The sequence below is a fragment of the Frieseomelitta varia genome, unplaced genomic scaffold (assembly GCF_011392965.1).
Source record: "Frieseomelitta varia isolate USP_RPSP 00005682 unplaced genomic scaffold, Fvar_1.2 scaffold_501, whole genome shotgun sequence".
In the NCBI taxonomy this organism is placed as follows: domain Eukaryota; kingdom Metazoa; phylum Arthropoda; class Insecta; order Hymenoptera; family Apidae; genus Frieseomelitta; species Frieseomelitta varia.
In genome coordinates, this window is record NW_025110259.1 from 470,039 (window position 1) to 482,859 (window position 12,821).

A 12,821-nucleotide genomic window follows, 5' to 3' on the forward strand; every position below is an offset into this window, starting at 1 on the left:
GCGAGTCCTTTGGGATCGTTCCTCCGCACGCGTCCTTTTCTCCCTCGATTTCCTTCTCTCCCCTGCTGCGCTCGCTCGTTTGCTCCGCGTTCGTTCCCTCTTTGAAAGCGGAGACTTCGGTCGGATGTATGCGAAAAACGGCTCGTTATCGCGTATCGAATTTTGCTGATGGTCGCGTTATTTTCGATCGAAACGACGACTGATCGTTCTGATCGACGCGGCTGACAAAGGGTTTATAAGGCTTGGAATCGAGCGCGTTGTTCAGCTCTGATCTCTCAAAGTCAGACAAAGAGAAAAAAGGAAGTAATTTGCGTCTCTTTCTTTCTCTCTCTCTCTCTCTCTCTCTCTCTCTCTCTCTCTCTCTCGTCGTTTAAGCTGAAGATAGGTGTTGCCACCTTAAAGACAGTCACGGTTGCTCGTGGAATGCAAAATGGCGACCGCGATGCGTTCGACGAAACTACTCGGTCGCCATTTTGGTACACATTGGCAGAGCTATACACGCAAAGCTGTTACGTGTACTCGATGGTACAAGTCCGTTGACTTGCTCCATATGTGTGACACCGTCAGTTTAATTTTATTCAGTTTCGTCAGTCATCCGACAAGGAAAATTTTTATAGCTATTTCATAGATATCTATTCAGCTCTCCGTCGAAAACGCACGTATAACGGTGCTGACTCTGCCACGAGTTCTGACCACTGTCAGAATCAAGATACACCGGCGTGCTACTTTTCTTTTGTCGTTCGACAGAGATACCAGTTTTCGGTGAGATCTATGCTTCTCCGCTTCTCCGGTGAGATTCTCCGCTTCTCTGCTTGGAGAAATCTCGGATTCGTAGCTCGAGACAGCGCGACGCCCTCGCGCAGTAATTCCCCGGGCGATGGATGCCTTCGTTTCTAATTTGAAAGGTGAACCTTTACACGCGTGGTCTCGCTAGCGCGCAACAGCGCCAAAAAACTTTGTGAATGGGCCTCTCTGCTTTGCAGGTTTCTTTTCAACTCTCTCTCTCTCTCTCTCTCTCTCTCTCTCGTTTCTTTCAAAGAAGCAAGGGGTGCTTTGGCATGCAAGTTTAAAGCGAGCGTAGGTTTAAGGAAAGCATTTAGAAATCCACGATGCCTTGTTGTGGTCAGAGAAGAGAAACTTTCACTTCTGATAGCTAAAGCTGTTCAAAGAAGAGTAATTCGGTGTGTCACGCGCCACCCTTCAACTTGGCAAGGCGTGTTGACCGCGAGGCGGGAACTTGAAAAAACGAAAAGGCGCACGGCGGGAAAGTAGCTTGGACCGGTGGCTCCCCGGAACAACGCAGCGCTTGGCCGGTCTAGCTGTCTGGTAACAGGGTAGACGAATCGGGAGTAGCGGCCCTGACCGTGGAAATCAGAAAGAAGAAGTCAGGAAGGAAAAGAAACCTGTGCCTGTAGGAGGGCGCGGTTGGCGAGGGAGCGAGAGAAACGAGACGAAGGAACGTAGAAACGAGGGAGAAGGACGGAGCGAAACGGGGCGAGACGAAGAGAGAGAAAAGCGAAGAAGGTGAAGCCAAGAGGCATGGTGGCGGTGGTGGTGGTGGTGGTTGTAGTGGTAGGGGACGATCATTCTTGGAACTCGGATGACCTCCCCTGATGCAACTGGCGAACAGCCGGACCCGACGGGTTAACTGTACAACCACTTATGTACGTCGATGCTGTAGGAACGCGACGACGATGCCGTCCTATGAAATAACGTGCTACACGCCGCGGCATGACATACCATACCATACCATACCATACCATACCATACCATGCCATACCATGCCATACCATGTGCTCGGCCTGTACGAGAGAGCGCGGCGATCATGCCTCCATCGGAAGAAGGAGCTTGGATCGCGTCATTCATTCACCTGCTCGACCACTTTGCTCTTCTCTAACCACTTTGCCGACCGCTAATCTATTGTTCCTTGGAAATTCTAACCTGACGTTGGAAATCCATCTGACGATCCACCGCGTAGAAGCCAGCGCGCGGCCCCGTAGTCTTTCTCCTTGGTCGAGAACCAAAGCGACGAAACTCTTTCCCTTTAACTTTCTATCTCCAGGTGTTTTTTAGATTTGTTTTTCACTGTTATCGAGAATTATCCGCTTGGGCGTCCATAGTTCTGCTTTTTAACCACTTGCGCTGGCGAACTGATTGCGGACCGTAACGAGCGACCATACTGTATACAACAATTCGTCGCTTTCTTTTTGAATTCGTCGGTGGATAGAAATTATTGACAAGTAACAAATTTATTATTTGCTTTGCCCATTTTGTTTCACTTAGGTATACTTAAAACTGAGAAAATGTTACAATTTTGGAACAAAAAATTCTCAACAAGAGCGAGTCTCTGCGAAGTGTAACACAACATCTTGGAAGTAAAGAGTGGATTCCATCGTTCCACTCTCCTATTAGACCTTTTAAATACTTCGCCAAGCTCTGTTAAACTGTATCTCGCGAGTAGAGAGTATATTGAATCGCTCCGATATATACCGTTCCCTCGCTCACTTACCATTCCATCGAATTCCCTTGACACGCGCGATCGTAGATCGACCGACTTGGAAGTTCCCTCGGAAGAACCGTGGCAGGCAAGCCAGTGCGATACCCGTTTCGCGTGCACACGAACGTTACTCGCACGTACGCGATCGCGTAATTGGTTCATTCACTCAGCATTGGTTCGTTCACTCCAGCTTACTTTCGTTCCTCCGTTCTCTCTCCCCTTCATTACAATCTGCTGTAACGATCTCTAGCCGATCACTTGCGTGAAAGAGAAGCAAGAAACCGAGAAACAATCGGCGCGTTTTTAGTGGAAACGACTCCGCTAAAGGAGAGAGAACGATTAGCTCGCCGTGTATACAGCGAGAACCCAGGTCCAGAAATCACGGGTGAAGAAACCCGCGAGTCGAGTAGTAGCTCGTGCGAATGGAAAAATCTAGAGAATGTCGAAGTGGTCGGCAGAGTTTCGAGAACTCGCGGAACGATCGAACGTGACGAGAGTCACCAGAGAGTCACCTTGTGTCTCTCCTCCACCTTTATCCTTGTCGTTCGATCGATCGATCGATACGCGGCTTCTCGCTTATTTTTTAAAAGCCAGACACGCTTATTTTTTTCCTGTCTCGTCCAACACTCACTTAGGAGGGACACTTGAATTTTTTTCTTACGCCTTTCTTCTCCTTCTCTTTTTTTCTCATTGCAGGAACCTGGCGATCGGAATCGGTATTCAGAATTTTCCAGAGGGGCTGGCAGTGTCTCTGCCCCTTCAAGCGGCTGGGATCAGCACGTTAAAGAGTTTCTGGTACGGGCAACTCTCGGGGATGGTGGAACCTCTGGCCGGCGTCCTTGGCGCGGTCGGAGTGACGTTCGCTGAACCCGCGCTACCTTATGCGCTCGCCTTCGCAGCCGGTGCAATGATCTATGTCGTGATCGACGACATCGTTCCGGAAGCGCATCAGAGGTTCGTAGAATTTTCTTCGTTCCATTTGCATAGAAATGGAGGAGCACACGAGTATTGGAAATCTTTTTTCTCTTTCTCTCTTTGAAAATACATTCGGGCCTTGTCGTTGTTGTTGTTGTTGTTGTTGTTGTTGTTGTTGTTGTTGTTGTTATTCCACAACCAAGAAAAGGTAAACGAGAATAGGATCGTAGAGGCATATAGAAAGAGACGGAGGTGCATGCACGAGACGCATGTTTGAGAACGATTACGGTACAATGGCGCGTGACGGCAGTAGCGTAGTTAGCGCGCGGCGTCGTCGTCGTCGTTGTCGTCGTTGGTAAAACGGACGTGGCGAATTTCTTTCCCAGGCTCGACCGCCTAGCTGAAGACGCATTGTCATTATAATTGGCTCCTTTTGTATTTCGCGTGCGATCTAACTGCCTCGACGACAACGACGACGACACACGCCGCTCCTGAGACACGGTGGAGAGCCAAACGTTCGCTCCCTCGTGGAACCCTCTCGGCTTCCGGGGAAAAATACAAAAGTGACAAACCCCCTTCGGTTTTAAAACCGTTGCTTGACCTCCGACAGAGGCCGAAGAGGAGCCTCTTTCTCTCCCGCGTGCACACCGCGTGTGATCATTTCCAAAAGACCGGGGGAAGGGGGGAGGGAAAAGAGAGAGAAAGAGAGCGCGATTACAATACTCGCTTTGCTTTCTGGTTTAACAGGACAAGCAAAGTCCTCCTCGAGAAAGGTGAACTTGCCTCGCTCCATCCGAGATCCTTCGGCTGATGCTGAAAAAGGAAGCGCGAAAAGAACGGTAGAAAGTTTGCGAGGTCCGACGCGCGATCGGTGAATTTTTATTTCGTTAGCGCGAAAGAACGACTGAGAAAGAACGAAGAGAAAACGAAAGAAAGAAACGAGACGTTAGTATGTCGGTTAGCTATCGAACTCGGACTCGGGACTTCTCACGTTTATTTCGGGAATTCATTTTTCTCCAACGCGGTTTCTCAAGCGATGCAAGAGAGCTAGCCGGGATTCTTGGAACCTCGGTCGGTCCTCGGTGATCGTTTGCATGATTGTGTGCGCTCGGTGAAAAGGAATGCCTCGTTTCGGGGGCCCGGAGCATCGCCACACACCACCGGCCGACTCTAACGGCCGATCTCGCCTACTTTTCGAAAAGCTGTGGCCTGCCCGCCGCCGGCCGGCTGTAAAGAACATACTTCCGATGATACCTTTAAGCACGAGGACACAAACGTCTCTCGTCGATCGAGACATTTGTCCGCGTGGAATTTCGCGCGTCGTTCTCTCCTGTCCTGCCGGGACCGCTAATAAAAATACAAATTTCTGAGGCACACCGAAAGGAGGTATTTACCGCGCGGATATGATTGATATGGTAGAACGCCCACCGAAACACAACGGCGCATTTCACCGGCCGTTAAAATTGATGGCCGTGTATAATTTACGAAATCAACAAGCCGTGACGTGCAATACCGGCCACGAGAGAACGTGTGTGCTTTGTGTGTGCTTAATCCCTACTTATATCGCGAAAACCCTTTTATTTCTCGCTATCCTGGCATTCTTTCTCCCCTGGTTCTTCGTTTCCTCGTCGTGTTACACACACACGCGCGCGCGCGCGCACCGTGCATCTGGACCATCCTCGAACGTTCACATGGACTCCGATATTTCCTTTCCACCGTCGTTTTTCACCATCCAGGTTCAATTAATCGTAGTTCGAGTTTCCTTCGTCGTTGAACCATCCAGTTTCTACGTTTCTCACAGTGACTCGCGAAAAGGAGAAATCGTAAATCGTTTTTTTTTTTTTTTTTCACACGGAATGATATTCATCTTGTAACAATTGAAACATAAACGCGCATAGCCTACAAATTTGCAACTGTAGCCAATAAAAGGAATAGAATCTTTGTAAACAGACTTTCCATTTGAAAACTTACTACCACGTGGTAACTAAGTTTTTACAGCCTCTGAGAGATATATACTCTCGCGAGCCACTGTGAGTCTCTCCCGAGGGATCCATTCCTGTACATGAAGAAAGAGAGCATGTTGGTGTGGCTTGTCGTCTCAGGTGCGAGACATGTCTCAGAGAAAACACACGTTTCTTGCTTTCTGATTGCAGCGGAAACGGCAAACTCGCCAGCTGGGCCGCCGTCGTTGGTTTTTTGGTAATGATGTCCCTAGACGTCGGATTAGGCTAGAGTTGGGTGCGGCGAAACGAAAAGGGCGAAATCGAGAGGCATTTACCTATAAGAAGGTCGAGGGTTCGTGTCCGTCTAGGTTTATGAATTTGTCTAAAAAAAAAAAGAAAAAAGAAAAAACAGAAAAAGTACTAACGCGAGGAATTCCTAAATAGAAACTTTCCGTATTTCACGATGTTCCACACGGTCTGCACGTTCCAGAGGTCAAAGTCGAATTAACGCAGCGGCGTTATTAACAGCGGCATCGTTCGACCGAATCGATCGAGCTTTCCTCTCGTTGCGCGAGGTACCGAGATACGTCGCGATCGCGTACCGCGTTGAAAAATTATTATTCCAGCGTGTCTTCCATGAATCCAGTCGTTGTTGATCCGACACAGAAGTCAATTAGATCGATCAGGCGACGACCTCCCGTCGTTACGCTTTACGATGTTCTAAGCTGTGTTTGCTGCACCAAAGGGGAAACCATTGTAGATTATTTCTGCGATTTCAACTTGCTACCGAAAAGTTAGACCAAGGGAAATCTCGCGCAATTCGCGGATTTAAACACGATTAGTAGTGTTCGCCAATCGCCAACGAAGAGAAGCTATATAAATAAAAAAAAAAAATAAAAAAAAATAGACTCTGAGTTTGCGTGCGCGAACACTTGTCCTAGGAGAATTCCCCCGGTGCAGCCATCGTAGCTCCCTCTCTGCTTACGCAATATCCCGCGAAGCTTTCCTACAAATGGATTCTCTCACGAATAACGCACGGAGTGTCGCAATTCCGATGTGTCTTTCGCACGACGCGCACGCAATCGTTTCGGTGCAGTGCCACGGCAAAACGATAAACGCACGTTTGTTACGGCGTGGTACGGCTACGAGACGACGCGTCTCGTCCTCTCGATCGCGGCCGGTTGCGGTCGTGATCGATTCGAAAGCTTGAACGAACAAACGCGCGATCGACGCGCCATGCCCTGTGCTACGCTGTCTCGCTACTTCTCTTTTAGACACGTAAGTTTCAACTGCCATTTTTTGCCATTGTAAAATATCCTCCAAATTACCTTCAACCTATCCCACTCCCCCGACGTCGACATCGTTACAAACTCTACCGCGTGTTTAACTTAATACCGATATGGTTACCGGCAACTGCGAAACACGCCACGTTCCACGCTGGATGTAAGATAAAACAACAAAAAAAAAAAAAAAAAAAAAAAAAANAAAAAAAAAAACAAAAAAAAAAAAGAAAAGACACTATTTTTTCGTACACAATAAATGATTGATACAGTTAGGCAACGGGTCACGTATTCGTGCGATCGAATGAATCGGGCAATGCACGCCTGTTCGAACGAAACGATAGGTGTAATATATAGTGGCGGTGCGGTTTCTCACGTTCCTACGTCCACGAACGACCCTTATGGTCGAAAGCTTCGTCGACGATCTCGACGATCCACGCACGTCGCTTGAGAGAAAGAAAAAAAGAGAGAGAGAGAGAGAGAGAGAGAGAGAGATCGATCGTTGCTCGCTTTGCAACGATATTCGTTATCTTTGCGAATGGAAGCTTTTGGTAAACCTTGGCCGAATTACAAATCAATAGCTAGACTATAGGAGGATATTAAATAGCCTAGGTATTGTAATCAGCGGAAAGGTTTCCGAGAACAGACGTGAAATCATGGATCGTGTATGGTTGAGATTCACGCGCGGCTGCAATCTTTCTCTACACTGCTACGGATGAATTGTTTGTATCGAGAGCAATAAAACAGAGTACGAATTACGGTTGTTAGAGACGGAACACGAGCAGGATTTTTTTGTTTTTTCCACCGTTCCTCGTTCCTGGATCTTGGATTGCTTGATAGATTAATCTTTCACTCGACAGCGGCTGTAGGTAGAATTGTAATTGTAATTGTAATTGTTGGCACAACAACGGGTATGATCGAAGGAAGCTCTACTTTCCAATAACAGGAGTACACCGACTGAAAGCCAAAGCAATTTGAATATTGAGGCAATCGCTACGGATCCTCCAATCTTAAGAATCGAGTGCACCATCCTACCGTCCCCCTCTTCTTCTTTACATCTGCATGTCCTCGAGTATCTCCCTTCGGAATATTTTGAGCTACCTTGCGCACGAGACTGGCGAGTTGAAAATTTCGGCCACGACGTATGTAGATTCAAAGAGGATTCACATCGATGGGGTTCCAACAACAATTCCACAATGGAGGTAGTGCGTCGACTAGCACCCGGTCTCCCGAAAAGGGTTAATCGCCAGAGAGCGAGGAAGGGAAGAAAAGTGAGAAGAAAAATTGGATCGTTGCGCAGTGTTGCGAGCCGTTAGCGTGCCGTTGCCGGCGGTTAGAAGGAAGAGCGGCGTGACGTGCCACGGAGCGGTGGATCGGCGGAAGGTTAGCCCGGCGGAGTTAGCCAAGCTCTTCGTGAGGTAAGATTCGGTGAAACGAGCGTGCAGTATCGGCGGCGCAGTCGACGCAATCCTCGTCTCTCGCGTCTCCCGTCTCTCGGCCAGGTTGCATAACCCAAAGAGAGTCGAGGCATGAATGGAGCCGAGCGACGAGGACGGCTGCACCGCCGCTCGGCCCCCAACAGCCGGTGCAACGAGCCGGCTCCAGCGGGCTGGTGGGGATGCGTCCAGAAGTTCCCCCCCCCCCTTGCCCCGCCACGCGAGGGGGAGGACGCGTCGGTATTCAGGAAAGAGCACGACGGAAAGAGCGAATCGGAGCGAGAGAACGAATCTGTACGCCGCCGTACAGAAATGACGCAGTGCTCCGACAGAATCCGCCAGCCTGCGAGTGAGTGAGTGAGTGAGAGAGCCGAGGTGGATCCGACGCGGCAATTCGCCCTCGGAGCGACAGAGAAATCGCGAGAAAAGCAGCCTCTGCTGCTTGCAAGCCTTCTTCCCTTCCCTCCCTCAAGCCGCCATCGTCGCTCCTCTCTTGCCCCGCTGTAACAGAGACGCGCGAGAGTTTACTTCCTCGACGTTGGACGAAGATGAACGACGGCTCGCGCGTCTAGCGTGCGGATGAAAGAGGGACCCGTGGCGCGCCTGCTCTCGGGACAAAGAGAGGAAGCTACCGAGAGAAGAAAAATATACACAGAGACGCGTTCCTCCTAGTGGAGAACGAGAGGAAAACTCGTCGGAAGGTCAAAGAGCGGGGAAGAAAAGAGGTTGGGGGGGGGGAGAGAGAGAGAGAGAGAGAAAGAAAGGCAAGTATGTAGTATGTAGCAAATGCAGATGCGAATGAGGAGGAGGCCAGGAAAAAAATGGATATTCTTCTGGATACCACGAGAAAAGGAAGAGACTTTTCCGTGGATCGAGGAGGCGCGCGAGAGCGAGAGAGAGAGAAAGAGAGAGAAAAGGATAGAGATTAAGGAGGAAGAGGAAACACGTCGGTGGTCGTAAAGAGTGGTGCGTTAATCGGTTTGCTCTAAAGTTAAAGGGATGGTCACGTGGTGCGTTGGTCGTCGCTGTGCGCACGGTCGGCCGAGTGAAAGAGGGAGGGGCGTACAAAGAGGAAGAGGCCTCGAGGGGGATAAGGGGTAATGCGTTGCATCGGAAAGCCGGAGCACCGGTGCTGCACCCGTCAGCAGTCTTACGATGCACTTTGCCCTGCGCGTCTCCGATGCGGTGGCGCACGTGCGACGACGTAACGCGATGCGACGCGCAAACGACGTTCCACGATGACGAGGAGGAACCTTCCTCCTCCGTCGTCACGCGTCCACCAGAAAAATCGCATCGAGAATTGAATCCCGGTGACACCGGTACCCGGTCCGACGAGTGTTGCGTACAACAACGGTGACCAGAGAGAGGATCGATCACATCGCTGTTTTAGCCGAAGCTTTCGCCCGGCGCACACCACCGGGACACATTTCCAACTCCAATTCCATCGCGCTTCGTACCGCGTGTACTACTTCTCCTCTCGTCTTTTTTTTTTTCGTTCTTTCATACCTCTGCGTTACTCTCACGCAGAGATGCGACCGTGAGCCGGCTGGAAAAACCGTCGTTGCCGCGACGTTTCAGCGCGGTGCTGTCTCAATCGTCCTCGCCGAATGAGACTCGTTCGTTACACGATCCCGTGAATGTGTCCCCCGTTGGACATTGCCCTTTTCATTCCTCGTTTACTCTAGTATCCCCACCTATCATCCACCGGCCCCCGGTCGCTCTCTCGCCACCCCTTCGTCGTGTGTAACGTGTGCTTGTTATTACGTAACAGTTGCCACATTGCATCTTCTCTCTGGGACAAAGCAGCGTTCCTTCCCTTTACCCACCGTTTTCCTCCCATTCCGGTATATTTCGTTTTCTACTCCGTTTTTCGCATCTCTCTCTCTCTCTCTCTCTCTCTCTCTCTCTCTCTCTCTCTCTATCCAGGGATCCTATTCTGCTGTACCATTCAATTTCAAACCGTCTTTCTTTCTTTTTTTTTTCGTTTTTCTTTTCTCTCGTTGACGAGAGAGAGCTCGTCTCGAGTTTGTCCTCCGAGTTTCAAATCGAAATGGTAAATGAGAGTTTCGTTTTCCGCTCGATACATTCGAAAGAATATTCAGTTTTGTCATCCAGGGTTTTCACATTCTCCCCAGAGTCACACGAGTCTGATACGATTTACTCGTGGCGACAATGCGGCCGACCTTTTGACTCTTCTGCTGCTGCTGCTGCTGCTGCTGCTAACTCCCCACCCCCACCTCCCCTCTCCCCTCCCCCACCCCGTTCCCACGTGGCAACGAACTTTCGACAAAAAGTAATCATCGACTTTTTAACTAGCGCCGGAAGTCGTAGGAAGATGCCAATTGTACGACGCTATCTGTCAATGGCGCTATCTTTGCGAAAAAAAAAAAAAAGAAAAAAAAAAATGAACGAAAGAACCGAGAATAAACGAGATGATCGACGGTGTTGAGTCGAATAAGCATGATTCCAAAATGTTGTTCACATGACATAGCTGTTAGACGAACCGAAAGATATCATCGATATATCTGCCATCAGTGATTTCTGAAACGAAAATGCGGAGGATCTTCTGACTGCGGCCATCTTCACCTGCGGAACCTTCGTCAGCGTGAGTACTTTTGTTAATAATAAATACGCAGTTTCGTTTATCACATCGGTAAAACTTCGTAAATTTCAAGTCCTCGTCCTCGTTTCCATATCGTGTCCGTATCCGCGAGCACGCTCGTAATCTCGACTATGTAACTTCAACGTAGACGCCCAGAAAGAAATATAATGAAGTTTAAGCTTCTTCCTGGCATCTGCAATTCTGCTTTTCTTCTTCCTTTTTTTTTCTCTCTTTTTTTCTTTTCTCTTGTCGAAAACGCGTTTGTAAATCTTACATACCGCGGACGATCTCCGTCCACAAAATTTGTCCGCCTGTTCGAGATAGTTTCCCAGCCTCCGCTCGATCGAGGAAAGATTAAACGCGATCGACCCCTGTTCATCGAGGCATTCGTCGATGATGGCACCGTAGAACCGTTCGGCCCGTATGTTGCACGCCAACAAAAGCGTGTGTGCGCGCTCGCTTATATATAGAAATAGCAGCGCGACGGAACAACACCGGAAGCGAAGGAGTTCCGCCCAAGCCTGAAGGGTCAGTGCACTTTGAAAGGCGAGATCCAAGACCCGAGCCGATGTATCTGCCGAAATTCTATCCGCGTTATTATCCTTTCCTTTCTTTTTTTTTTTTTTTTTTTCTTTTTTCAAATTATCATCCGCGAGAGGATGAGAGAGGGAAAAATCGATACGTTGCGGTGAAAAAGCAAAAAAAAGAAAGAAAGAAAGAAAACGACGTTGAGAGTTGGTTCTCGAAAAGGGAATCGCGGTCGAGGAAACGTCCCCCCCTTCCCTCCCCCTTCCCGACGATGCATCCTCGACGGAAATAAGATAGGCGTTCCGGTGCATGCGGGTTTTAAAGTCTTTTACGGGCGCGCGGAACGCGTTTCTCTCGTTAACGGGCGTGCAAACGCATTTCCTCGCGAAACGCGTGACTTTATGAATGAAACCCACTTACCGAGCGCGCGGGTTTCTACGCGATGCCAGTAGTATTCGCGTTTACTCGCTCGTTCTCTGCTCGAGGAAGGAAGTCGGCGAGGCGAGCTGGAATTGTCTCTTTCATCAGCGTTGCGCACCGTGCGCGCACGGTCAATTACCCGGCCAATAGTTCCCCGGCAGGATGCTGCATTCAAGGAAGTGTAGAAACTTCGTCTGCAGACCATCTACAGGCCGCTTTGAATCGCGTCCGTGTGTCAAATATATTATTCATCGTTTAATCAGATAGACGCAATTAACGTGGCCCGGTGTTGGCAATCGGACGCCCGAAACACGCCGTTTCGAGATTTCATTGTTTTCCAGCCGATCTTTCCGATATTTTCCACCGATTGAGATTTATTCACCGACAAGTATTTAATATTTACGCCGCGGTATTTTTCGTTAATTTCAATCGAAGATTTTATTTGGAACGATCATAAATGATATCGTCAATTTTTAAAATTTCCAACTTGTTTCCGTCCCCCCAGAATCAATTGTCAAATTCAAACCGAGATCGTTTCGAATAACGAAATATACAAAAGACTCGAGAGCGTTTCGAAACTCCTTTGCTTCTCAGAACAAAATACAGAAGAGAATCGATCGATAATGTTCTAAATCTTGGAAAAAAAAAAAGAATACGTCGTGTACCTCACTCTCGTTGAGGTTCGCAAGACTTTCCTCGGTTTCGATCGAAAGAGGAAGGAGTGGAGGATGGCTCGTCGTTTGTGTCTGGCCGCGGCGAGCCGAGGCGACAAGGCACGAAACGAAACGAGACGCGTTCCAAGTAAGCCGAAACAGTGTCGCAGTGGGCTACGACCGATCGAATTCTAGGCCGACGACAGGCGACGCTATTTCTAAACTCATTTCTATTTTCTATTTGCATGCGCCGGCGTCGTCACGACAATTTTATACGTCTGCGATATTTCGAGGTGTTGCACTCTCCGAGGTCTTACCCTCCCTGTCTGTCCTCTGTCGTCTCTCGAACTCCTAAGCCTCGAGTAGTCGAGAGCTTCGGTCGTTTTCAAGAAAGCAAAAATTCACCGGCCAGAGAAATCGGGAAAAACCTCTCCCAATTCCGATTTCATTAGAATAGTTGGCCAATAACGCGAGCGCAACGGACCGGTCTGGCTCGCGTTTCCGCCGTACGTGTAATCGTATTCGATCGGGCAATTAGTAGCATGGA

General features: G+C 49.1%; 1 protein-coding gene across 2 annotated transcripts in view; it reads left to right on the plus strand.

Moving 5' to 3' along the window:
• The window catches only part of LOC122533175 (zinc transporter ZIP11), a 17,075-nt gene extending 9,664 nt beyond the window's left edge, over positions 1-7,411 (plus strand). For both annotated transcript variants that reach the window (XM_043662614.1, XM_043662615.1), the window contains exons 5-6: positions 3,194-3,451; positions 5,566-7,411. In XM_043662614.1, coding sequence (XP_043518549.1) covers positions 3,194-3,451; positions 5,566-5,644 — 337 coding nt within the window. In that variant the 3' untranslated portion in view covers positions 5,645-7,411. The remainder of the gene's footprint in view (positions 1-3,193; positions 3,452-5,565) is intronic.
• The last annotated feature ends 5,410 nt before the right edge of the window (positions 7,412-12,821 follow it).